This window comes from Dermacentor variabilis, chromosome 4 (genome assembly GCF_050947875.1).
Source record: "Dermacentor variabilis isolate Ectoservices chromosome 4, ASM5094787v1, whole genome shotgun sequence".
NCBI lineage: Eukaryota > Metazoa > Arthropoda > Arachnida > Ixodida > Ixodidae > Dermacentor > Dermacentor variabilis.
Window position 1 is genome coordinate 138,382,457 of NC_134571.1, and position 25,540 is coordinate 138,407,996.

The 25,540-nt window shown below is 47.3% G+C and overlaps 1 protein-coding gene across 1 annotated transcript in view; it reads left to right on the forward strand.

Annotated features, from left to right (window-relative positions):
- LOC142579838 (fatty-acid amide hydrolase 2-A-like) overlaps positions 1–9,711 on the forward strand; it is a 29,146-nt gene extending 19,435 nt beyond the window's left edge. Inside the window, exons 4-7 of the mRNA XM_075690439.1 lie at positions 648–767; positions 1,586–1,740; positions 6,080–6,175; positions 8,760–9,711. Of these exons, the coding sequence (XP_075546554.1) occupies positions 648–767; positions 1,586–1,740; positions 6,080–6,175; positions 8,760–9,353 (965 nt within the window). The 3' untranslated portion in view covers positions 9,354–9,711. The remainder of the gene's footprint in view (positions 1–647; positions 768–1,585; positions 1,741–6,079; positions 6,176–8,759) is intronic.
- The last annotated feature ends 15,829 nt before the right edge of the window (positions 9,712–25,540 follow it).

A 25,540-nucleotide genomic window follows, 5' to 3' on the forward strand; every position in this document is an offset into this window, starting at 1 on the left:
TTGCTAGCGCTTCACGCAGGTAAAAACGATGCTACCGCTGCTGTTGACCAATGTTGAAGTCTGAGCATTTAACGATAACATGCCCCCCACTTATCGTTGTAGTCACTATTGTTTTGTTGTACTAAACATTTCTGTTTCTAATATCCATTTCCACAATGGAAATATTGTTTTTTGAAATTGTTCCGCGTTGTAGCAGCGGCGGCACTTAGATTGCAGACACCGGTATTAACCAGGGAGTGCGTCCCCCTAGGATGTCTTCTCACACGTCCAAGAAGCTATTGCCTGTCTGGAGGGCCCGCACTTATAGCCGCCGCCGTATCCCCTGTCTTCAAGTTTATATCAACACGCGCTGGCCATATTTCATCAATAAATGTAGAATATCTTTGGCTGAGCTTAAGTTTAATAGATGCAAAGTCTCCTTTCTTTCAAGGTTAGCGAAATAAGTAAATTAGAACAAAAATTAATACCTCCAAGCGACGACAGACAACAATACCTTGCTTCTGTCTGCCTACGTGGCATTTGCATATTTTGAAACCTCGGTGCTTGATAGTTGGGACACCCTGTATATGCTATCGAGTGTATCGAAGCTTGTCATATCCAATGAGCCCCTGCCCATGGTTCACCGGTCGTCTTTTCACAAACCGTAGGTGGAGAGGGAAGCCTCCTGGCAGCGGCTGGCTCCCTGATTGGCCTAGGAACAGACATCGGTGGAAGTGTGCGATCACCAGCCGCCTACTGCGGTATCTTCGGCCACAAGCCAACAGCCGGTGATCACTGCATATCGAGTGCCTTTTTTTACTGCGGTAGCATTAGAAGTGTCAAAGGGGAGAAAAGTTTCTCTGCGAAGCCTGGGAAGCCGGTCATGTAGTATAGGTAGAGAGCGGATGGGAGAGCTCAGAAGAGTGTGTGCGTATATATATATATATATATATATATATATATATATATATATATATATATATATATATATATATATATATAGTGCAAATGAGGGTGGTCGGCTCCTTGAAGGCAGTTGTGTTTCGAGTGAGCTTCCTAAGCAACACTTTGCAATGAGGTGAATGCGGGTTAAATCGTGGATTCTGGACCCTGAAGAAGTGCGACGTAATGCAAACACCTTTCTCTCTTCCCACATATTTTCCTTTTCTATTTAGTAACTTAATTCTCTCTTCTTCTACCCACCGTGGTGGGTAGAAGAAGTATGGAGTTGTGTTCGTGGCATGTTAGGTTCCAGACGTCGTCTGCACCATTTCGGCAGGGCTTGTGACGCGAAAGCCCTTGTGCTCAGATTTGGTCATGCATTTGAAGCCCCAGAAAATCACAGTTAAAGTGGAGATGCCGAATATATCGCCCTTATTATCGAAAAGCTTCATTTACGTGGAACATTATCAATACACAAATAATTTCGTATGCCTCGCCTCCCTTAAATATTTATGACTCCTCTACTAGCAATAGCTAGCTCCATTCATCCTTTCCATGTTAAAGGATCGAGAAATATCGCATTTACAAAAAATGGGTTTAGATGGCGGCGATGGTGGCGCTACCATTTTTGTGCTGACTTCTCGCCTTTCTATGCTACTCCCAGGAGTGGTGCCCAACACTGGCCTGCTGCCAGATGTCGGTGAAAAGCTGGTGCAGTTCAACTGTGTGGGCCCCATGGCCAGGTTCGCGGAGGATTTACCGCTGACGCTCAACGTTCTGGCGGGAAGTGCGACCAACGGGCTTCGACTAAATGAACAGGTGCGTACGATTCTATGGGGGTGCTGTCGTAAAGTGAGTGAACGAGCCGTCGTTGTTGTGGACCTAATTAGGACAACAGTGAGCAAATAAGAAAAAAATACAGAGGCTCACTTTGTGCCCAAAATTTGCGCTGTTTGTGCTGAGGAATAAAAAAATATTTCATGTGGAGAGCCTATACTACCAAACGTCACAGCTCTTCAAAGATTTGACAAAAAAAAAAGCCCTGACGGAGCGTGTAGACGATAGAACAAAAACAGCTTTTTCCCCGCTTGTTTGGAATGATTATGGATATTTGCAGGACAAGTGCAGAATGGGAAATGAGCTTAGGATACAGCAGGCTATTTCGAAACATTGAAAAAGTGCTGTTAACGCGTGAGGATCAATGTAGAGGAAACAATAATTTCTGCTTGCAGTCGTTCTTTTATTGAAGGCAACTAAATAAAGATGGTAAAACTGCGTATTGAAAAATAAAACACCCACTTCATGAAAAACTCGCTAAATGAGCTTCATCTAAGTCGCGGAATGGGTAGGAAATTAATGCAGCTTGGTTTCTTTCTTTAGGAATTGTAGGAAAGTTGAGCCCCTCGATTTCAAGAGGTCAAGGTGAGAAGACGAGATGAAATTAATAACACCACTGAGACACATACCGTATTTACACGATTGTAAGTCGACTCGAATGTAAGTCGACCCCCCCATATCGCTTGACCGGAAAAAAAAAAAAAAATAGAGCATACCCGAGGGCGCATTCGATAACGAAAATTTATTAGTAGCTGACATGGTCACTCGACTACTCGTCTTCACTAGTGCTGCCATCGACATCGTTGCTGCGGTCCTACAGCGCGTCGTGGTCCAGCGAAATTTCAAATTTGGCAAACGACCGCACCAGGACATCTTGCAGAACAGCAGCCCACGCCAAATGCACCGAACCACACGCAGCCATCACGGAGGCTCTTTTGACAGGTCCGGTTGGCGTAATTTCGCAGTCTTCTGCCGCCAGCCACTCGTTGTACTCACGGCGGAGCAGAACCTTTAAATTAAGGCGAAGGTCCGGGCTTGTTTCATGACCACGTCGCACTTCAATGGCAGGGACCGATCACGCATTTCAGCGACGTACGCCGCAAGCTTAGCCTACAGCTCCGGAAAGCGTCCAGACTTCGGCACGTGGGAAATTTGTCACTTGCCGTCACAGGGTGAAAATTTCGCTTCGCTGCAGTCGCCACTCTCGCACCACCCATTTAGAAACATCGAAATTGCGGCCCGCTGCGCAGTGATTTGTTTCTTCGGCGTAAAGGATGGCAGCCCCCTTGAACGCTGCTGTGAACGAGTGCCGAACAATTAGTGGGCCTGCAGCACTCATGACGACTGGGGAAGCATAGAAGTAGCACGTAGCCGGCAGTCAAGTGGAACGCGTCAAAAAGTTGGTCAAACCAATTCCAATGCCTTTAAACAGAGAAAGAGAAACCCGCGAGCGGCGTCTGCTCTTCTATGAACTACCGATACCCCCCGCAAGCGCCGCCGTTCTGAGGGTGCCGCCGCAAATGGAAACAGCGGCGCTTCCATCAACTATCGACACCCCCCCCCCCCATAAGTGTTGCATGCGCTGTAAGACTCTCAAAAATGTTGAAAAACCCTTCCGAAAAGCGAACAAACACGCGGGATAGCAAAAAGATATGGGTATGGCCATAGAGCAAACATAAATTTGTAACTACGTTGTAGCTCTTGTTTGTATCGCTTTTTTTGGCGCGGCCATGTTTTGGTTTCGATTGTAAGTCGACCCCCCAACTTCAGACTTTCAAATATTAAAAAAGGGGTCGACTTACAATCGTGTAAATACGGTACAAGACGTATGAAAAGTGATAAACCTTGCTCCCAGGAGAAAGAAGCGTCTCTGGCATTTTTGTCATCCTAATAATATTAAAAATTGTTTCCTTCTCCTTCAACACACAGTGGGTCCCACAGCTTTTCCTATTCCCGAAACAGAGCTGGAATACCTTCACGGAAACCCTGTTAGGGCAGCCGTCGCTTTGCGCTTGATGTTTCTTCCGGTATCAAATTATTTTCCTATCAATTGCCTTATTGATTTTTGGGAAAAGCCAAAACTTGCATGTGGACATGTTCGCTCATTGAGGAACCTGACGGACCAACAGAATGCTGCGCTTTATCAAACAACACTAAATCAAGCAAGCAGCACGAACGAATAGTGCCGCTGCCTAGTCTTTGAACCCCTCCTAGGCGCAAATTTTGGCGTCAACTGCTGCATACCCAAATCACATTGAAAATGTCATTCGCAGAATTTTGTCGCTGACCACTAGGTGAACTATCTTTTTCAAAATTGACCTAAGGCCTCGTATTTACAAGTTACATATCTTTTTAAACAATTGCTGCATCATGACTTGTTGATGGCCTCCCAACAGCAAAGCTCACTCTCCACAGATGTTTCACCTTCGTTGAGGCGGTAGTAGCACACATTTATCTGCTTCGTGTCCATAGCGTCATCTCCAAACGCTGTTTCAATCTTCTGTATAGATTCTGCTTGGCTATAACTAATTTTTTCACAGAATGTTATGCAGTACCTTTGTTCCATTTGCACCATCATTTACGCTGACTTAAAATCGCGCTGAGGCAAGATGACAATGCTCAACACGATTTATCCTGCACAGCAGCAGATGCAAGTGAAAGTGAAACTACATGTACGCTAAACGCATCACGGGCTCTCCTCCTGCGTTACAGTGTGGCCAACTTGAGCCCTGTAGCTTTCGTTAAAAGAAGTGAGGTCCGATATTTTTCAGGCCAATTCTGTAATTTTTATATAGGGACGCAACATCACGTCAGCGAGGGCACATGAGTTATTAGGGGAACAGGATAGGCCCTATACCTGCCATGTATTTTAGGCAGTGTTTATGTACCTTTTTCTCCATAACCGTAGAAGTTACAATTCTGATAACATCATTGTGATTAGAAGCTTTTCCTCTTTTTATTGTAGTAGATTTATCACTTAATGTTGCCATGCACTTCTTTTGTTAATATTTCACTGCAGGTACCGAACTCAGTACTAGGCATTAAATTTTAGGTTGAACAAAAGTGTTTATTATACAACAATAATTCTGCTACAGTATATTCCCCAATCTCTGGTCGAAATACTGGCTTAAAATTATCTTCTTAGCACCTGCTGTCGATGAGATGAAGGAACAAATGCATTGAAACAAATAAGTTTTGAGATAATTGTGTTTAAAGTGGAAAAGAGGTCTTATTACAAAATTAGAGTGAAAGAACAGCAAATTGACGAAACGTTTCAATAGGCAACAGTCAGATACTCGTCACCAGAATCACTTTTTCTTTTTATAGTGGGACGTCTTGCATTCCGAGCCTCTTTTGCAGCCTGCTGTGCAGCCCTATCAGCGAAGTACTGTCGACGCAGGTCGATGTCGCGTAGCCCCTGCACTGTCTAGCGCCCTGGTAAAATTCCAAATGGGTTCAGCACATTGACTTGGGCTATACTGCCATCATTAAATGTGAGCACAGAATCAGGCGTGGATATCTTCAGTGTTTGATGTCCAAGGAAAACATTTTCTTGGAACGCGTTCCCACACAGCATTATTCAAAGACTCGTTGGGGCTTTGCATTTTCCCATGGAGGCATCTCGTAAGTAACTTGGGCTTAGCTAGCTGCTGATAAATTGGCTTCACAGCCTCAAGAACTGCTGCTGGAAGGCCTTCCTTATGAACATATGGTTCACCACTCAATTGGGCTTTGTGGAATTTACACCAGGTGTCAGCGTCTTTCGGGCAAAGGCAATGGGATGGATTGTTATCCATTGATGCTACGTGAAAATATGTGTCCCAGACAGCCTTTCGAATGTCCTCTAAACTGACTGTATTTCTTATAATGGCCAAACCATAGTAGTTCTGGAGCTTGTCAATGAAGGCACCGCGCAGACGTCCCCGGCCAGATACGCATTTCCTGTCAGAAAGCTTGATGCCTTTGCTTTCTTTCTTCAGTTTCCGCAGTCTTGTGTCAGATGATCTGTTTTATTCCCGCTAAATCTGTAAAAATATTTGGCTCCGCTGTTTCGGAGAATTTTGAGCTGTCCACGGATGCATTCGGCAGAAGGCTAGGAAAGGGGGCGTGGTGGGCCACTGTATAGGTTTCAGAATATGTCATTTTTTGGTGAAAAAAGCTGCACTGAGACAAATGAACGATTGATTCTTGTTCAGAAAAGGCCGCGGATTTCGAGTTGCACCAAAAAACAAAAAATATTTTCTCAATATTTTTGCCTACACTGTTTCTTTAAGTGAAGGATCTCTATCCGAAAAAAAAGGGAAACAATCTTTTTCTTCAGGTAAACATGAAGGCGCTGAAGCTGTATTACATGGACTCGGAAGGAAGCCTCTACATCAGCCGTGTGACTACCGAGGCTCGTCAAACAGTTAGACGGGTATGTATACATATTCATAAAAGCTCCACAGATACCCCCCCTTCCCTCAAACGTTTAATTAGAAACTAAATGACCAGTGTTTTGATGGGAGTACGGTGTAGTATACTGAGCCATTGCCTATGCCGAAAAATCCCATACGCCAATTGTACAGCCCCACACACATACACGCTCTCTCTCTCTCCCTCTGCCTCTTACGTCTTATTCTCACTCCCCTTCTTGCTGCTACAGAATTGTTTGTCCCTTCATTTACCCCATACGCATCACTAGAACAAACGCGTGGTACATTCATCTTGAATCAGTGGCTGACGTCGAAAGGTCTCTTTACAAAAATCGCAGTGATAATATTAGAGTGTATGCAAGCTATGCTGGCATATAAATAAACACTGCGGCAGAAGGTCCACAGCAAGGAGTGGACGATTCAAAGCCCTGTTGGTCTGCGTTTTCTTCGCTTCGGCGTCCCGGCACATAGCAAACCGTGACACAAGTCCCCCGCTGTAAGACCGCCGTGGCGGTGCTGTGAAGCACAGCGTGCGAGTTCGAGTGATAGAGCTTGAGCCTGGAGATGCGTGCAAGTTCAGTAACTCTGGCAGATGTATACACATATGGGGCAACCAATGGCGCCCGACACGATAGAGGCCAACATAACGAGACATCAGCTTTTCTCAGAGACCCACCTATTCGAGAAGGGGGGGAGGTTGAAAGAGAACCTGGGATCCAGGGTTGACGTGGGCGTTTCGGTGATAGTGATCATAAAGTGTTTTTTGGTTAGTTTGAGATACCAGAAGATGATCATGGGCGATGCAGCTTGCTGCTTCGGCGAGGCCAGTGCCGTCATGAGCATATAGGTGCAGTTAGAGAGTGTATCAACATATAAGAAGCAAGGAGTCGAAGAGTCAAAATGAGTCGTGGCCGTATGGAAAATAGAAAAATTAATAAACCTCATTGTTGCGGTGTGAAGGGTTATAAGCAAAGGTGAGAAACCACAATTGATGCAGAATCCTAACACACTCGTGTTCCAATACATACGTAGTGAGCATGTAGTTAATCGTAGGGTTGACGCACTTGGCAAGTCTGTTTCTTTGTAAATGATAAGCTGTCATGAACTTGTGATGATTGGAGGAGGAACGGAGGAGAATGGCAATGACTTTCGCGACAAAGCGGTGGCCATGATCTGTGAGGAGCTGACGAGGAGCATCGTGATGAGAAGATAACGTCACGAAGAACAACGGTTACATCGGTGGTGCAGCTCGTGGCAGAAGCGACCGTGTGATGGCAAAGTGAGTCGCATAATCAGTGACGACGGAAATCCAATACTTGCCAAGAGTTAACGTAGGGAGAGGTCCATGAAGGTACAGCCCCATGCGGAAAAATGGGTCGTTGGAAATATGGGTAAGCGGCAGTAATCCAGCTGGAAGCAACGAAAGTTTCTTGTGGCGTCGGCAGTGGTAACAGGTTGCAACGTATCGTTGAACAGCAGAACGGTGAAAGCCAGATCAGAAGAAGCGTCGACGGACGCGATGGTGAGTGTGAGCGACGTCTAAGTGGAGAGCATGGGGGGTGTCCTGATGCTGTGGGGGCACTTCAGGGCGTATATGTCGGGAATGACGTCAAGAAGTTCGGCGCATCAAGGTGCAAGTTGTGCCAGTACAACAGATTGTGTAACAAAACGAAGAGACGGAATGTAGGATCTGGGTGTGGAGTGGTGAGGCTATCGATGATAGACCTTAAAGAGGAATCGTAACGCTGTTCAACGGGGACATGGAGAAAGTCCGTAGTGGACCGTATGCCGACATTGGTGCTCTTGTTGATAGGATCAGGCTGGTAAGTCGGTTGACGGGACATTCAGTTGGAATGTGTACTGCCTGATTAGTATGGAAGACGAGTAGTCTTGTAATCATTACGCCCAGTGGCCAAGGTATGCGGTACCGTGCGCTCTTCGAGCGAAGATCTGCGGGTTGGCCCCGTTTTCATTACACCATTGCCGGTATTGGCCTAGTTTAGTATCACACCGTCGTATGGATAGGCTCAGCTTACTTGAGGAAGCAACCTGAGCAGACGAACCAGCCTACGGCAAGGAAGGCTAAGAATAACTGGCCTAAATCGAGGAATCATGCTCATGAAAGCGTATATTTATTTCAGTGAGGACCTTTACGGACAATTATCAAATGCAATACATTAGGTACCAGTCCAGATCGTAACGGAAGAGGATCTAATGATTTAGTGCCAGGGTATAAGACGAATCAGTCGTCATACAGTCGTCTGCGCCAGTGCCATAATAACAATAAGGCCTCTGCCTTATTGTTGTCACACACGCATGCGCATGCACACACACCCGCAGTTGTTCGATTCAAACAGGCATCTTGCAACACTGTGGGGAACCAACAGACGATGCTACGTAACCAGCAACCTACAAAGTGCTTCGCATATTCCCCTCAGTCTGTGAGATTTGCCCACTTTTTAAAATTTTGCCTACGTAATTATTTTCCGTCTCTTGTTGCCTCTTATCAATTTTGTTTCTGTACTTGTGGAAATAGACGAAATTATATTTTACGACATTTCTCGTCCCTACAATCTACACGCCCAGGTCACCCAGTGCCTCAAGGCGGCGCATGGACTCGAAGTGCAGCAACTACACTTGCGCGAACTGCAATTCAACCTGTACATGTGGTACAAAGTGAACGGCGGGATGGAGGACAAGCCGCTGGCCGAAATGTTCAGACCCGGTGGCTTCAACGCGCTAGTCGAACTGCTTCGCTACCTGGTGGGAGCTGGCCGGCACACCCTGGCAGCATTGGCCGCATGCACCATTACGAAACTTTTCCGCTTCCGTACGAAGCAGAAGGCTTACGCCTATATGGCCTGCTTAGAGAGCGCCCGCGACAGGCTCGAGGAGACACTAGGGGATGATGGAGTACTCATTCTGCCCGCGGCAGTGAGTGCTGCCCCATTCCAGAACCAGGACTTGTTGTTGTTCGGTTTGTCTTGCCTGTTGGCTCTTTTCAATCAGTTCAAGGTGCCCGCCACAGTGTGCCCCGTAATGCTGTCTGCGCAGGGATTGCCCCTGTGCGTGCAGGTGGTGGCGAAGAGGGGAAACGACAGGCTATGCCTGGCTGTCGCCAGGGAAATCGAGAACCGCTTCGGCGGATGGCTCGATCCTTCGACGAAAATAAAAGCTTGAGTGTGACGTCCGGGTAAGTGACACATTAATGTAGTTCGTCCTTGGTGTGACGGTTTCTTGAATTCACCAAAATTCAAAGAAAGCCGTTACAATGTCTCCGTAACTGCAAAGAAGAGTGCCTCAGATTGGATAGCTTGTACGAAAAGTGTTGTGTCATTTTTTTTTGTCATGTGAAGTTAGAAACTACTCTGTGCAAAGCATTTGTCATATTTATATATGGCATAGCATGGCGATGTTTCAGAAGTTATTTGCAGTATCTTTAAAATGAGAAAATAATATGCGGTAAGACACATTTCTAGTGATCTTTTTATTCTATGAATGGATGAATAAAAAATGCTTTTCTTTATTCTTAATTGCACGCAGGAGCTCCTTGTGTCAATTGCGCCATAACAATGATTATGCAGTCAAATTGTTTCGTAAACTCGGCATCTGAGAAACGCGTCGGCATGAAGTTTACGGTGCAGTACCCTACTGGTGGTGATTCGTCACAACACCCAAATCTGATATTGAGCACGTGCTTATAGAGCTCTTCCCCAGATAGAGGAAATCCTCATGTATATTTATTCTAAACTTATATAGTAATCCAACCCTCAAAAGGCAGCGCTTCATAACTCTCTTTAGAAAGGCTGTGGTGATGGCAGGTACTAGTCCTATAATCATAGGAGGAGCCTTCAAAGCTCTGCATAGTGCCCGGGGGTATGGTTATCCGAGAGTGTAGGGAAAAATGCTATGACATGACGTTCAAGATACAGAGTTAATGCTCGTAAATAAGCCAGACTCCCCTGGACGCATAGGGGCCGAGCTCAACAGAGATACCACACCGGATCTTGCAGTTGTAAACAAGGCCGCAAAGGTCAAATGGAGAAACACCTTCGAATACCTTGGCAGCGATCATAGAATTATAGAAATCAAGATGAAGAAGCCGCCGATTCCAAAAATAATAGATTCGATAAATGGTTAGACTGGGACAAGTTTCGCAAAATAAGAGACAATAGGAAGCAAGAGCCAATCGAAAACATAGAGCAATGGGCTAGAGACCTCATCAAAGATGTAAGCGTAGCCACTAACACTACCACGCCGGACCAACCGATAGAGAAGATTGATAGCCGTCTCGCACATATGTGGGAGGCTAAACAATCATTAATACTTAGATGGCGTCAGAAAAAAGTACAATAGGAGTCTACGTAAGTGAATAGCTGCGCTAAACAAAAAGATTTAAGAGCATAGCAAGCACTTATGCAAGCAACAATGCGATTAGTTCTGCAATGCTATGGATAGACACATTATTGCTGAACAGACGTGGCATATGCTCAAATACCTGCTAAATCCAGACAGTCCCAGGATAGCTCAAAAACTTAATTTGCGAAAGCTTCTGCTTGGGCACAAAGGGAAGTGAGATGAGCTCATCGCTGAGGCAAGCACTACATACCTTCCCCCCCAACCCATTCGTTGAGCATGTACAGTATGGGAACGCCTAACGAGCCCTTGAATGAGGACAAAACTACACAAGAGAGAGCTGTGCTGCAAGAACTCAATACAAAATCTGTCCCGGGGCCAGACGGCATTAATAACAAGATGCTAAGAAACCTGGATGACTATGCAATAGAGAATATCACAAAATAAATAAACGAATGTTGGGCCAAGGGCTCTATACCACAACAATGGAAGGAAGCCCAGGTTATACTTATTCCCGAACCTGGCAAACCAATTAATATAGCAAATCTACGGCTCATATATCTTACCTCATGTGCAGGAAAGCTTACGGAGCATGCATTCCTTATCAGAATAAACAAAAAACTTGGAAGAAAAGGAACTATATCCAAATACTATGTTGGGTTTTCGAGCTGGACTCTTTACAAAGAATGGTATTCTCCAAATCAAGCAGCAAGTGCTAGACAGTAAAGCGAGGTCTACCAGAGCTATATCAAGGTTGGATCTCAAAAAAGCATTTGACTAAGCAGCACATTCAGTCATACTCAGTCGGGTCAGCAGCCTAAACCTAGGAGAAAAGGCGTACATTTACATCTGAGGCTTCCTAACGAATAGGAAGGCTACCCTCACCATGGGGGAACCGTCGGAGGCAAGGGACATGGGCAATTCGGGTACGCCTCAGGGCTTTGTGATATAACTGATGCTCTTTAACCTCATTATAATAGGATTGTTGGAAAAGCTCGAGGACATCGAAGGAATCAATCAATGATTAAATGCGGAATGATATGCTATATGGATATCGCAAGGCAGTGATGGAGAGATAGAACAGAAATTACAGGAAGCGGTAGATAAAGCGGAGGAATACCTTACAGGCAGAAGGCTTCAATGCTTCCCAGTGAAATTGGAGCTTCACCTTTACAGGCCCATCCTCAAGGGAAGGCCACCCAAGCAGTGCCGTAGCCAGAAATTTTGTTCGGGGGGTGAGGGGGGGTGCGGCTGGGACGTTCCAGCTCGGCCTCCTCCTTATGGAATTTGTCAAGAGATCAAATACATGAATAATAACTGCATATCCATTGCCAAAGATGCTGAAAACGAATTCTTGAACGCTACGCACTGTCAAGACAAGTCAAATATATATTTTCATATTTATATTCCCCAAAGATTGTGGCCAACATAACTGATATCAAATTTTCTGTGTTTTTTTGTTAATTTAATAAGTAAAGAAAATATCACACGAAATTTAGAACTATATCAGTTCGTAAACAGCAAAGCAGTACATGCCGTTGATATGGAAAATGTAAAGGCCCTGAATTGAAGAAATTCAGGACAAATATTTTAATGAAACTTTGTCATTCAAGAACCTTGTGACATTTTCGTACATATGCAACTGCCAGGGAAAAATCTCAATGACGCTGTCCTTTGTTCCAACGTATTGCGCAGGAGCAGCTGTCACCAGTCGTGTGTTGTGAGTAGTTGCACCGAAATTATAGTTGCAACAGAAACCACATATAAAGACCAGGAGTTCTGCAAAATATAGGAGGGCAAGTCAAATGAAATTGAGCCAGTGCGAATAGTGTATGACAAATGTGGTACTTTATTTAAAGGTAGTCTCCGTGAGAATTTAGACATTTGTCCTACCGACTAACGAGTCACGTGATTCCCTTCTCATAAAACTCGATCCTTGGGTTGCTGCTCCAAAAAATCTGTAACTGACTTTTCACGTCATCGTCCGACATGAATCTGGTTCCCTTCAGCTGTTTTTTCAATTGCCCCCAAAATTTGGAAGTCGCAGGGCAACGGGTCTGGGTCTTATGGCGGATGTTGCACTATTTCCCACTTGAACTTTGGCGGTTCTGTGTTAGCCACGTCAGCGACGTGGAGACGGGCATTGTCGTGAAGCAAGATGACCCCATTCGTCAATTTTCCACGTCGTTTGTTCCTTATTGCGACATGCAGCCGATCCAGCGTTTCACAGTATCGCAAACGATTGATAGTCGCTCCAGGTTTAGCAAATTCGATCAGTAATGGCTCCTGACGATCGAAAATAAAGTCCATAGCACCTTTGCGGCTGAAATGACAGCCTTTGCTTTCTTAGGGGGTGGTGAATTTGAATGTTTCCACTGTGAGCTTTGCCGTCGTGTTTCCGGCTAGCGACATCATGACTCTTCCCCGTCACAACTGCAGACGAGAAGTTCTCACCCTCATTGTGGTACCGCATCAGATGAGTCAAGGCAGCACCGAACCTCTCCGTTTCTGGCGGTAGTTCAATATCTTGGTCAGCCATCAACAGCCGATAACAGCCAACGAGATGTCCGTGAGATGTCCGCGACAACAGCCGATAAACGAGATGTCCATGATTATGGTGTGAACCGAACCATGAGTGATGTTCACACGCTCTGCCAGTTCGTTGATGCTTATCCTCCGTTCTAGTCTAATCAGCTCATCAACCATTGCAATTGCGTTGGGGATGATTGCACGGTGCCTTTGGCCTGGTCTTGGATCGTCTTTGCAACTTTCACATCCTTCTTTCAACGATTAGCTCTAATGCTTCACAGTGGCCAATGAAACACAATGTTCAACGTACATGGCAGCCATACGGCGCCTAATTTCTTTTTGGGCAACACCTTCAGCTGTCAAAAACCTCACGACACTACGCTGTTCAACTTTTGGAGCGTCCGTTATGTCACGTAGCCATGTTCAACCCAATGTATGAGAGCATTAAAGAACATTTATCCTAGTGTCACTTTTGCCAATGAGAAATGTCTGTGCTACGCGCATGCCTCGCAGATAATGACCGGAACCATTATTGCGCGATGTGGGTTGGCTCACTTTCATTTTACTCGCCCTCGTACATTATAAATGCGAAGATACAATAGAATATTCAAATGCGAAGATACAGCTTGATAAAAGGCAAGAAAGCGTCACTGGAAACAAAGTTCAGTGTATGTATACACAAAACCTCGCAACAAAATACTTGAATATACGTATAAGTCTCCAATAAATCTACGTATCTAAGAAAAAGTTACAGTATACGATGCGTCAAACAAGGCAAATAAACGTATTACGCAATCCCAGGTTCACAGACCACCGAATCCTAATGCCCGCCCTCCCCGCTTCCCTCCCCTGATGTACGCATCGTGTGCAACGAAAGGTGGCGCGCTTCCTCCCCGCTTTTCTCCCTTGCGCGCGCAAGACTTCGCTACCATTATCGGCTCACCGCAATGAAGTCCACCGCGCGACGTACTGAAGTGCATCGCGCAGTGGTCGGGGCAATACGAGAAAAAATTTTGGAGGATGCTTAAGCTTCGCCCTTAAGAGTGCAATGCAATAGCATCCAAAGATCCCTGACAGCTTCTCACACTTCCCGGTAAATTGAGCGTATGTAACCGTAATGTTTACCAGGAAGCGCTGGCTGCGACGGCTATGCACGAAGGCGGGCTTTGTGGTAGAAACGCGGCCTCACGCTTGGGCCGCGATGCGGTGGAGGCGAGCGCCAGCTGGAGGTATTGCAAGGAACGGGGCGCGCCGCTCCATAATCCCAGCACACCTAAGACACCCGCACGCCGGCACGTGCAAATGGCAAACGCCGTGTCCTGTCTGTGAATGGTAGAAAACCTGAACAGGGGGTTTATTTAAGTTTTCGTGTAAGAGACTTATGTTAATTCTCATTTAGTCAAATTACAATCCGTGAGCTATCATCTCTGTAGGTTGCTTGTAAGTCGTTGTTTACGATTCTTCCACTTATTTTAGTTTGGTAAATTCATCATACCTTGGTGGTGAAGCAGCGCACTGACAAGGACAAGGCGAAGCCACACACTAATACACGGCACTCGCTGCACGACACTTCTGTGTCTTTGCCTTGTGCTTGTCAGTACACTGCTTCACCACCAAGGTATGATGGTTAATCACCAACTCGCCCAACTTTCCCCATTATTGAGAAATTCAATTTTTCAGTAAATTCCAATTTTTCAGAAATTTTCAGTACCCCCGCTACGCCCCTGCGCCCAAGGGGTGCATCAAGGAGAGAGTAAGAGGAGATACAGATTCGGTGCAAAGAATGGCGGCGCCATCCCCGTCGTGAAACATAATAGGGTCCTGGGACTCGGCATTGAGTCGAAGGGAACCAACAGCGAAACTCTTAGAAAGCTCGTTAAGGTCACTTACGCCATTAGTTGATCAGGAGAATCATGAACAAGTATCAGGGAATGAAGGAGGCTAGCATTATTAGGCTTATTCACTCTTCTGCTATAAGCCACATCATTTATGTAGCTGCGTACCTTAACTGGTACCTTAACTGGTTGGCAGGAGAGCCAACAAAGGGCGTGATGGTCAGTGATGATGCTGAAAGGACGGCTGTAGAGTTACGGACGAAACTTGTCCAATGCCCAAATGATGGCTAAGCATGCATCTCTGTAATGGTGTAATTCATCTCGGCTTTTTAAGGGTACGGCTGGCATAAGCCACAAAGTATTCTTAATTCGTGGCTTTTCGTTGGGCCAAGACCGCACCAAGGCTGACACCACCGACGTCGGCGTGAACCTCTGTTGGCGCAGTTGGGTCGTAATGGCGAAGAATCGGCAGTGAAGTCAGCAATTATTGTAACTTGTCAAAGGTTTCATCGCATGCTGATGACCACGCGGAGATGCCTTTGCTTGCGGTAAGCAGCTTCGTCAAGGATGCGATAATAAAGGCGAAGTTCCGCATGAAGCGTCGAAAATAAGAGCACACATGTCTATGAAACTTCGCAGAGTCTTGATAGATGTGGGCCTCGGAAACTCGGCGATTGCGCGAAGCGTGTCGGGATCAGGAAGGATGCCGTCTTTCGAGACAACGTGGCCGAAGACAGTTAATTTTCGGGCAGCGAAACGGCACTTCTTGAGGTTGAGCTGTAGGCCAGCTGAAGTGGGACAGGTCAGGATGTCATGCAGATGGGCGAGATGTGTCGGAAACACGACGCGCGTCTGCTTCATTACACAAGGCATGAAAAGACAAAATCGATGCACTCATAAGAAAACCTTTTAAGCAGGCCATAGGCTTGTCCGAAAGCACCAGTACAGAGAGAGATTAATGCAGCTGGGCAGGCATAACACCTTAGAAGAATTGATTGAAGCTAAGCAGATAGTTCCGTTGGAAATACTAGTCGGCACCTGGACTGGCAGAAGTATACTTGATAAATTACGAATAAATTACCATAACCAGCATGAACCCGAGGTTGCCCTGGCCACAGAGATTAGGAGCAGGATTTACCCAACAATATGCACCCGGAATTCAATCAGGGCAGAAGAATGAGCAGAGCTAAAACTCTACTCATACACCATGGCAATAACGAGAAAGTGCTATTCGTGGACGCCGCGGATTATTCAAGTCACCAAGCGTTTACAGCAGTAGCAATTAATACAAAGCAAGAACGCTTGCATGCGTGTTCAATCAAAACCAGGGTATCTGAGGTTGCGGAGGAGGTTGCCACGGCTCTGGCTATCGTTTCTAGGGCTTCTGGAGGTCGGGATGTTAGCGTTCGCTCGCAAAGGTGTTATTTACAACAATTCGCAACAAGCTCTTGCGAAACGCACTAGACAAATGTTGCGTGCCTAACTGTAACGTATACACACATATACGCTCCAAGAATTATGCCTTAAGGGCAAGTCTTTATCGCAATAAAAAAAAAGCTGTAACGTACGCGATGCATTCGTGGTCCTCATGAGACCGTGTTAGCGCTGTATTAGATACTTAAAAAATAGTTATCAAAACAGGAACAAAAGTTGCCTTTACTGAATTTGTATAATCGTCCGTATAGAAATTCCATGCTGTACAAGGTCTTACTCAGACTAGAACACCTACGCGAGCGCTCAAAGCGCAGGGCCCTGCTATGTGCGCATTCACTCTGCAAAAGATCGTCTGCTACGCTGAAGTATTGTAGGCGGCGCCACGGTCGAGGAGGGAGCGCGAAAGAGAGGAGAGGAACGAGGAGCATCGAAGGCGGAGGAGGAGAGTGTCGCTAATTACGAAGTTTCATGGGTTTTAGGCAGAATGGGTCACCCAATTGTTGACGGTCTTCACTTCAAAGTCGTTGGCATGTTTACGCAAGCGGTCGTTCCTACAAGGGCTCGTCTGCCCGATGTACAGGCCACCGCACTAGGAAGCAGGAATCTGATACACCACTTCTGCCTTGAAGGCGACGGGGCGAGTTGCATGGTTTCTTTCACCCCGTAGGTGGGTTGCTCTAAGCGAGATGCATTCACTCGATTGCATAGTGAAACTAGCTTTATGGGCGCCGAGTATACAACTTTTACTCCCCCGCTCGCAGCAGCCTTCCTCGCCCTGTGGGAAACGCCGTGCAGGTAGAGGATCACGGCTGCTTTTACCCTGCAAACATCTGGCTGAGCTTTCTTTTTTGGCCAACGGGATTCTCGTATAATTACTTCTGCCAGTGTCGTGTACGCGATAAATATGCATTAATATTTCGAACAAAATTGAATTTTCTTCTGCATAGCCGCAGGCTGCCCCATTCCGAAAGGATTAAAAGATGGCTGCCGCCGATCGCTCCGGCACTGGCTACTCGCCCCTAACGCAGAGCATGGGTTTATTTGCGTGTAATAAAACGTTTGGCGTGGCCGTGTAACATTTTCGGGAACGTTCGGCACGTTTATGACCTCGTTCTGCTAACTGTTCTTTGCTTAGGATCCGTTTTAGCGTCATTCTTAAGCTTCCGTTGCATGTCACCACGCTGGCACCACTCTCTTCATCCGGTTATCGATATTCAGTGCAGTGGCTCGGCCCCATCGAATCCCTTTCCACTTGAGCATGCTCCTCGCCTCCTGTTAGCCAATTAGATAAGGCAAGCCGCTCAGTGCAGGCAATGTTATTCGTTTTTCAAGCAAACAAAGGTGACCTCCTACGAACGAGGAAAGCGTTTGATTGGTTTGTTCAGACAACCCTGGTTGCGTAAATTTGACGTCAGGAAATTAGAATAAAAACATATAGGAATAGTTTTACGTTATACGGCCCCTAGTTTTTAAAGGGCGCTGCGACCGAGTGTTTCCATACAGATAGAATACGCAACTCGGTCCACACAGCATGCATTATGCGCAAGAAAGTGCAAATGGCCACCCTTTCTGCGTTTTTAACCCTTTAACTACCAAATTATTTCCTGAAAAATGTATCCAAGGGCCCTATAACGTAAAACTATTCCAATATGTTTCTGTTCCAATCTACTGACGTCAAATTTGCGTAACGACCCGCATGGTCGTCTGAACACACCAATAAAACGCTCTCCTCGTTCATAGGAGGTCACTTTTGTTTGCTTGAAAAACGAATAACATTGCCCACACTGAGCGGCTTGTCGTATCTAATTGGCTGACAAGAGGCGACGAGAACGCTCAAGTGGAAAGGGATTCGATGGGGCAGAGCCAGTGCACTTAAAATCGATAACCGGATGAAGAGGGTGGTGCCGACGTCTGCGATTGGTCGGCTTTCCCTTACTTAGCTTGCGGTGGCTGGTCGAAAGGCATGCAACGGAAGCTTAAGAATGACGCTAAAGGGGACGCTCAGTAAAGAAGAGTTGGCAGAATGAGGTGGTAAACGTGCCGAAAGTGCTCGAAAACGTTACGCGGCCGCGCAAGAAGTTTTATTATGCGCAAATACACCCATGCTCTCCTGCAGGTGCGAGTAGCCAGCGCCTGAGCGATCGGTGGCAGCCATCTTTTATTCCTTTCGGAACGGGGCAGCCTGCGGCTATTCAGAAGAAAATTCAGTTTTCTTCGGCATATTAATGCATCTTTAAAGGGAAGCTGAAAGGTTTTCCAGAAAAAATGAGTGAACATCTGTACATAATGGTTTTCAACCCTCCGAATTCGAATATCGTATCGAAATTGAGCGAAAGAAAGCGCAAATATATTTTATTTTTACGAAAAGTGCAGCAGCGGACACGCCCAGCTCGCGCGTCTCGTTTCCGCCTGTGATTGGTCGGGCGCCTCGTGACGTCAACACTAGTGTTCGTCCGAACCGACCGCTGCCGCTACACATGAAGCGCGGTGCCAGGTAGTTTGGTGCTGTTTTTCTGAGACGGTAATAGAAAATTTAGAGAGACTGCGTTTTTGTGAGGAGTTCGGCGTTACTCCCTACATGTACGAGCCGATTGCGAAGAGCCGGCCCCTCGAAGAAGCAAACGATGCTGGTGCGAGCAGTGCTTTCGACGCGAACGAAAGCGAAGTCTTGGGATCTCCTCGTGTTGGAAATGCTCTTTGGTGAGTATGTTTTTTGCAAAGCGATCTAGTGATCTCGCCGATCTTTCGCCGATCTAGTGAGCTCGTTTCCGGTCAAACAACTGTAGTGTTGTGTTCCTGCGTGCCTCCTCGTGGAACGTAAGCGGGGATGCGATCGTCGGCATTTGTGCGCTGTCCAAAGCTGTCGGCAGCCTACAAAGACGAGTTAAACGCGTGAAAAGCTTCCCGATTCATGCAGTACGTGTAGTGACCTTCATCTGTGCGCCATCCGCACACTACTCGTAACCGAAGTCGTAAAGGCGGCGAATTCCGTCGGCTACGTGAGACGGTCGGTTTCTCGCTGTGCGTGAGAGAAGGGGGGAGCGTAGCGTCCTGGCGTGCGCCGGCTTTCCAGCACATGCAAACTCTACATTTGCACTGCGTTATGGTAGCTGCATGCAGGCTGTTTTACAACACACGCGCAAATAGAAAATTCGCGGCGCTTTTCGACGAAACCTGCGTCAAGGGCGGGAGATAAACGTGCACCTTCCGTTCAGCGTGCTAACACGAAGGAGCATCGCAGTAAATCAAAATCCGGGTTTGGGCGAGTTCGTGTATTCATAAGGTCTTCCAACACCAGTTATCATCAGTCAGTCCGCACTCGTGCCGTCTTTGTTTTCGTTGCTCCGATCTTTTCGCGCTGCTTTTAGAAAGCCTGCTAGTGGCAAGTAGTCCTCTCTCATTTTGTGGCCATATACAGCAACTGCGCAGGCCGAATTGCAGGTCTGGCCGTATACTACCACTCTACATACACGCAGACGCACCAACAAAGGAATGTAGGGTCGATCGAAGCAGATTACGATGGCAGCACGCAGAAACAAGCACGTTCAGGCACGGTCGCGGAGGCTGCGAAGGAACGGAATACTAGTGTTGACGTCACAACACCGCGGTTTCCTGTCTCCGCTCGCATCGTCAGCGTCAGCAGCAGCGCGCGGCATTCGACGGGGGGCGGAGCTACAGCGACGTAACCGACGATTACGTCGCTCCTAATTGAAAAAAAAACCCAAATTTTACCTACATGGTTTATAAGGTTCCCGCATCCGTATATGAGCGTCTTATTGAATTCGACAGACTCTTCAGCTTCCCTTTAATGCGTACACGTCACTTTGACGCGGTGAGTTTTCGCGGTTTTCTGACGTCGCGTGACAAGCAGGTGAAGTGGGTGCAGCCCGAAAACTTTTGACCAATAGCCGGAGGCCATTGGCGAAAAGGCTTCGAATCAGAAATAACTCTTTTTCTGTCAAATCATGCATAATCAGCATGTACACATCATATCAGATGGGGAGGTATCGCGGTTTTCGTGATGTCGCGTGACAGACAGGTGAAGTGGGGGTAGTCGAAAAAAGTTTTGACCAATCGTGGAGGGCTGATAGCAGAATTGGGGTGCTATGCAGGATGCGCCGAGTTTCTCGTTCACCCGAGTTTTACCCGAGTTTGCTCGACGGCAGTCAGTGAACGGACATAGCGTGGAACGCGCAAAGGCTGCAGGCAAAAAATATGTAGACAAAAAGCCGCGTATGACAACATGAGCGCACTCTGCGCGGCACGTTGCTTACACGTTTCAAGCGCAGACGGCTGCACAACGAAACGCGCCAGCGCCGCGTATTCTTATCAACGGATTATCGCAATTTAACAATACCATGACTGTCCCGCTGTCTGTCTGCACACTTGCCGTGAGCCGCTTGCCACGCCTTTCGCGGCTGCGTCAAGGGCGTGCCTCCTCTTTCGGGCACTATATCTCTATCCTCCATCGAATGCGAACAGGGTGCATGCGGCGCATTCTTGCACCTACGCTTTCGCTCAAACGAATACGTTAAAATACAACAAATAATATGACAAACATTTTTATTTCTTTAAGTGTCTGTTTTTCGTTTTGAATGCTAGAAATTTCTGATGACAAACGGAGATCGAGCAAATGATTAAATTTTGCACGTCTTGCCGAGAGTGGCGACAGTAAGGCTAAAGCTTAGAAGCGGATAGATTGAAGCGGGTCGCACGCACGAGGCAGTTCATACGGTGAGAAGTCGCCTAGGGGCGCTACAGTGCTATTCTCAATAAAGTCAGTCATCACCACTTTCTCTATTAGGAAAATAGAAACGCAGCGCCGCGGTACGGCTGTTCATCGCAGGCGCTTTAAGGCCTCCGCTTTATCAACTAAAAACGACGCACTAGTCATAAATACGGGAGCAACGGCTGTCGCTGCAGAATGGCGGTCTGTAGTGCCCGTAGTGACGCGGTTCAGTGAAAATGTACCAGTTTATGTTTGTGCGCGAAGCCTCGGCGATGCATTGCGAAGAAGTGCGTGCTTCCCAGCGGCAAAATTCATCCCTTGTCATCGCTTGCCCAGTGAAAGTGCCTCTGAGCGCATGTACGCAGTATTTGAGTGTTTTGCGCACACGAAGGTGCTGGAGCCAGCAGCAATCGCAGAAGGATATCGTAACGACACCGCAGCAATCGCATTTTGGCAAGTGAGGGCTCTTGTGTGCAGTTATGAAATGAGACTTTGAACTGAGCAAGGTGTTGGAACTGTTGAGTGCGCAGTGCTTGTGATGAAGAAATGCCATTGCACTGTATCTAGAAGAGCGAGCGATTCTCGGACGCTGATCGTGTGTATGACGCTGTGGCTCCGATACATCACCGATGACAGACAGCCATCTCAAACGACTGCTGCGATACGCACTCCTCAGCACCGTCGTCCTCCTCGGCGCATCCACGCCTTGCAAGCAGCTACAGTGACGTGACGCTGCTGCCATGCCCAGTGGGCATGGCAGCAGCGTCAGCGGCAACATGCTAAGGAATCCCTTCTGTTTCGTACTGCAGGTTGTGGCAGTTCTGCTGCAAACCGAGCCATCATCATGCGGTTGTTCTCCCGCTGCACCACGCAGCAATGAAATCCTGGGGGCATATCCCATGTCTTCGACACGTGCCGGTGACATTTGCCTCATGGAAGATTCATCGCCGCCAACTATCATCACCGCATCTATGCGAACTGCGTCTACGTCGGACCACATGACCCGCTTCCCCGCTATAAAAGGCCAGACCACACCGAGCTTCACCAGTGGGCATGGCAGCAGCGTCAGCGGCAACATGCTAAGGAATCCCTTCTGTTTCGTACTGCAGGTTGTGGCAGTTCTGCTGCAAACCGAGCCATCATCATGCGGTTGTTCTCCCGCTGCACCACGCAGCAATGAAATCCTAGGGGCGTATCCCATGTCTTCGACACGTGCCGGTGACATTTGCCTCATGGAAGATTCATCGCCGCCAACTATCATCACCGCATCTATGCGAACTGCGTCTACGTCGGACCACATGACCCGCTTCCCCGCTATAAAAGGCCAGACCACACCGAGCTTCACCAGTGGGCACGGCAGCAGCGTCAGCGGCAACATGCTAAGGAATCCCTTCTGTTTCGTACTGCAGGTTGTGGAAGTTCTGCTGCAAACCGAGCCATCATCATGCGGTTGTTCTCCCGCTGCACCACGCAGCAATGAAATCCTGGGGGCGTATCCCATGTCTTCGACACGTGCTGGTGACATTTGCCTCATGGAAGATTCATCGCCGCCAACTATCATCACCGCATCTATGCGAACTGCGTCTACGTCGGACCACATGACCCGCTTCCCCGCTATAAAAGGCCAGACCACACCGAGCTTCACCAGTGGGCATGGCAGCAGCGTCAGCGGCAACATGCTAAGGAATCCCTTCTGTTTCGTACTGCAGGTTGTGGCAGTTCTGCTGCAAACCGAGCCATCATCATGCGGTTGTTCTCCCGCTGCACCACGCAGCAATGAAATCCTGGGGGCGTATCCCATGTCTTCGACACGTGCCGGTGACATTTGCCTCATGGAAGATTCATCGCCGCCAACTATCATCACCGCATCTATGCGAACTGCGTCTACGTCGGACCACATGACCCGCTTCCCCGCTATAAAAGGCCAGACCACACCGAGCTTCACCAGTGGGCATGGCAGCAGCGTCAGCGGCAACATGCTAAGGAATCCCTTCTGTTTCGTACTGCAGGTTGTGGCAGTTCTGCTGCAAACCGAGCCATCATCATGCGGTTGTTCTCCCGCTGCACCACGCAGCAATGAAATCCTAGGGGCGTATCCCATGTCTTCGACACGTGCCGGTGACATTTGCCTCATGGAAGATTCATCGCCGCCAACTATCATCACCGCATCTATGCGAACTGCGTCTACGTCGGACCACATGACCCGCTTCCCCGCTATAAAAGGCCAGACCACACCGAGCTTCACCAGTGGGCATGGCAGCAGCGTCAGCGGCAACATGCTAAGGAATCCCTTCTGTTTCGTACTGCAGGTTGTGGAAGTTCTGCTGCAAACCGAGCCATCATCATGCGGTTCTCCCGCTGCACCACGCAGCAATGAAATCCTGGGGGCGTATCCCATGTCTTCGACACGTGCCGGTGACATTTGCCTCATGGAAGATTCATCGCCGCCAACTATCATCACCGCATCTATGCGAACTGCGTCTACGTCGGACCACATGACCCGCTTCCCCGCTATAAAAGGCCAGACCACACCGAGCTTCACCAGTGGGCATGGCAGCAGCGTCAGCGGCAACATGCTAAGGAATCCCTTCTGTTTCGTACTGCAGGTTGTGGCAGTTCTGCTGCAAACCGAGCCATCATCATGCGGTTGTTCTCCCGCTGCACCACGCAGCAATGAAATCCTAGGGGCGTATCCCATGTCTTCGACACGTGCCGGTGACATTTGCCTCATGGAAGATTCATCGCCGCCAACTATTATCACCGCATCTATGCGAACTGCGTCTACGTCGGACCACATGACCCGCTTCCCCGCTATAAAAGGCCAGACCACACCGAGCTTCACCAGTGGGCATGGCAGCAGCGTCAGCGGCAACATGCTAAGGAATCCCTTCTGTTTCGTACTGCAGGTTGTGGCAGTTCTGCTGCAAACCGAGCCATCATCATGCGGTTGTTCTCCCGCTGCACCACGCAGCAATGAAATCCTAGGGGCGTATCCCATGTCTTCGACACGTGCCGGTGACATTTGCCTCATGGAAGATTCATCGCCGCCAACTATCATCACCGCATCTATGCGAACTGCGTCTACGTCGGACCACATGACCCGTTTCCCCGCTATAAAAGGCCAGACCACACCGAGCTTCACCAGTGGGCATGGCAGCAGCGTCAGCGGCAACATGCTAAGAAATCCCTTCTGTTTCGTACTGCAGGTTAGTCAGTACTTACCTACTAAATGCTATCGAAGCGATGATCGCTTCTTAGGGCTGCTGCCCTGCCCACTATCTTTTTTAAATGTTTTCAATTATGTCTTTTCTATGCCAAGTGACTTGCTGGTATGTGGCGATATAGAAGCAAATCCGGGTCCTACAGAAAAAGAAATGCTTTCCCAATTACTGATCGGCCAGGGAAAGTTGACCACATTTGTGGAAGCCTTGCAGAGTTCTCAAAATGATATTGAGAAGAACATTTCAGTACTGACCAAACGCATAGAAGGTTTCGAAAAACAGCTGGCTGGTTTGAACGCACTGAACAAACGTGTCAAAACAATGGAGGACACTGTTGCGAAGATTGATAAACAGTTATCTGCTCTCATTTCTAAAGTCGACGACTTAGAAAACAGGAGTCGCAGAAACAATTTAGTTATATACGGGCTACCTGACGATGACGAAGAGACAGCAGCTGGGCTTGAAAGTAAGGTAGTGACTGAGGTCTTTCAGGACAAATTAGGATTAACTGTCTCCGGAATTGAGAGGTGTCATAGAATTGGTCGCAAATTTAAAGATAAGAAACGCCCCGTAATACTCAAATTTTTGGACTACCGAGAAAAGGCGTCAGCATTGAAATCCACGCACAAACTAAAGGGTACCGAAATATCAATCTCTGAAGACTTTTCCACCAGAACGCGAGAAATACGAAAGCACCTGTGGAAAAGTGCCGCGCAAGAAAAGGCTAATGGAGCCAAGGTGAAAACTAATGCGCAATAAATTGTCCGTTGACAACGTAATGTACGGCTGGGATGAAGTTAAAGGTGCCCGTTGTAAGCTGAGTAATAAAAATAACTGACAGCACAAGCCCATTCCTAAATCACTGAAAATACTAAATGTAAATTGTAGAAGTTTATTAAACAAAATTAGTGATTTGGAAGGAATTTTACTTTGCGAAGATCCTGACATCGTGGTCTTAACCGAGACATGGTTAAATGATACCATTTACGATAGTGAATTTGTGCCGGCTTCCTACAGTGTACTTCGGAAAGACCGTGGTGGTAAAGGTGGAGGAGTTGCCATACTCTTTAAAGAATATTTAAATATATTGATCATGCCTGAAGTGCCTAATATTGAATGCATTTTCTGTAAGGCATACCATAACAATGTCCGGTATATGTAGGAGCACTGTATAGGCCGCCTGGGTCTCCTGTCGTGGTCTTGGATAACCTTAAAGATTATATGACGACCTTTATTAAGCTAACTGATCGCATTATTTTAACA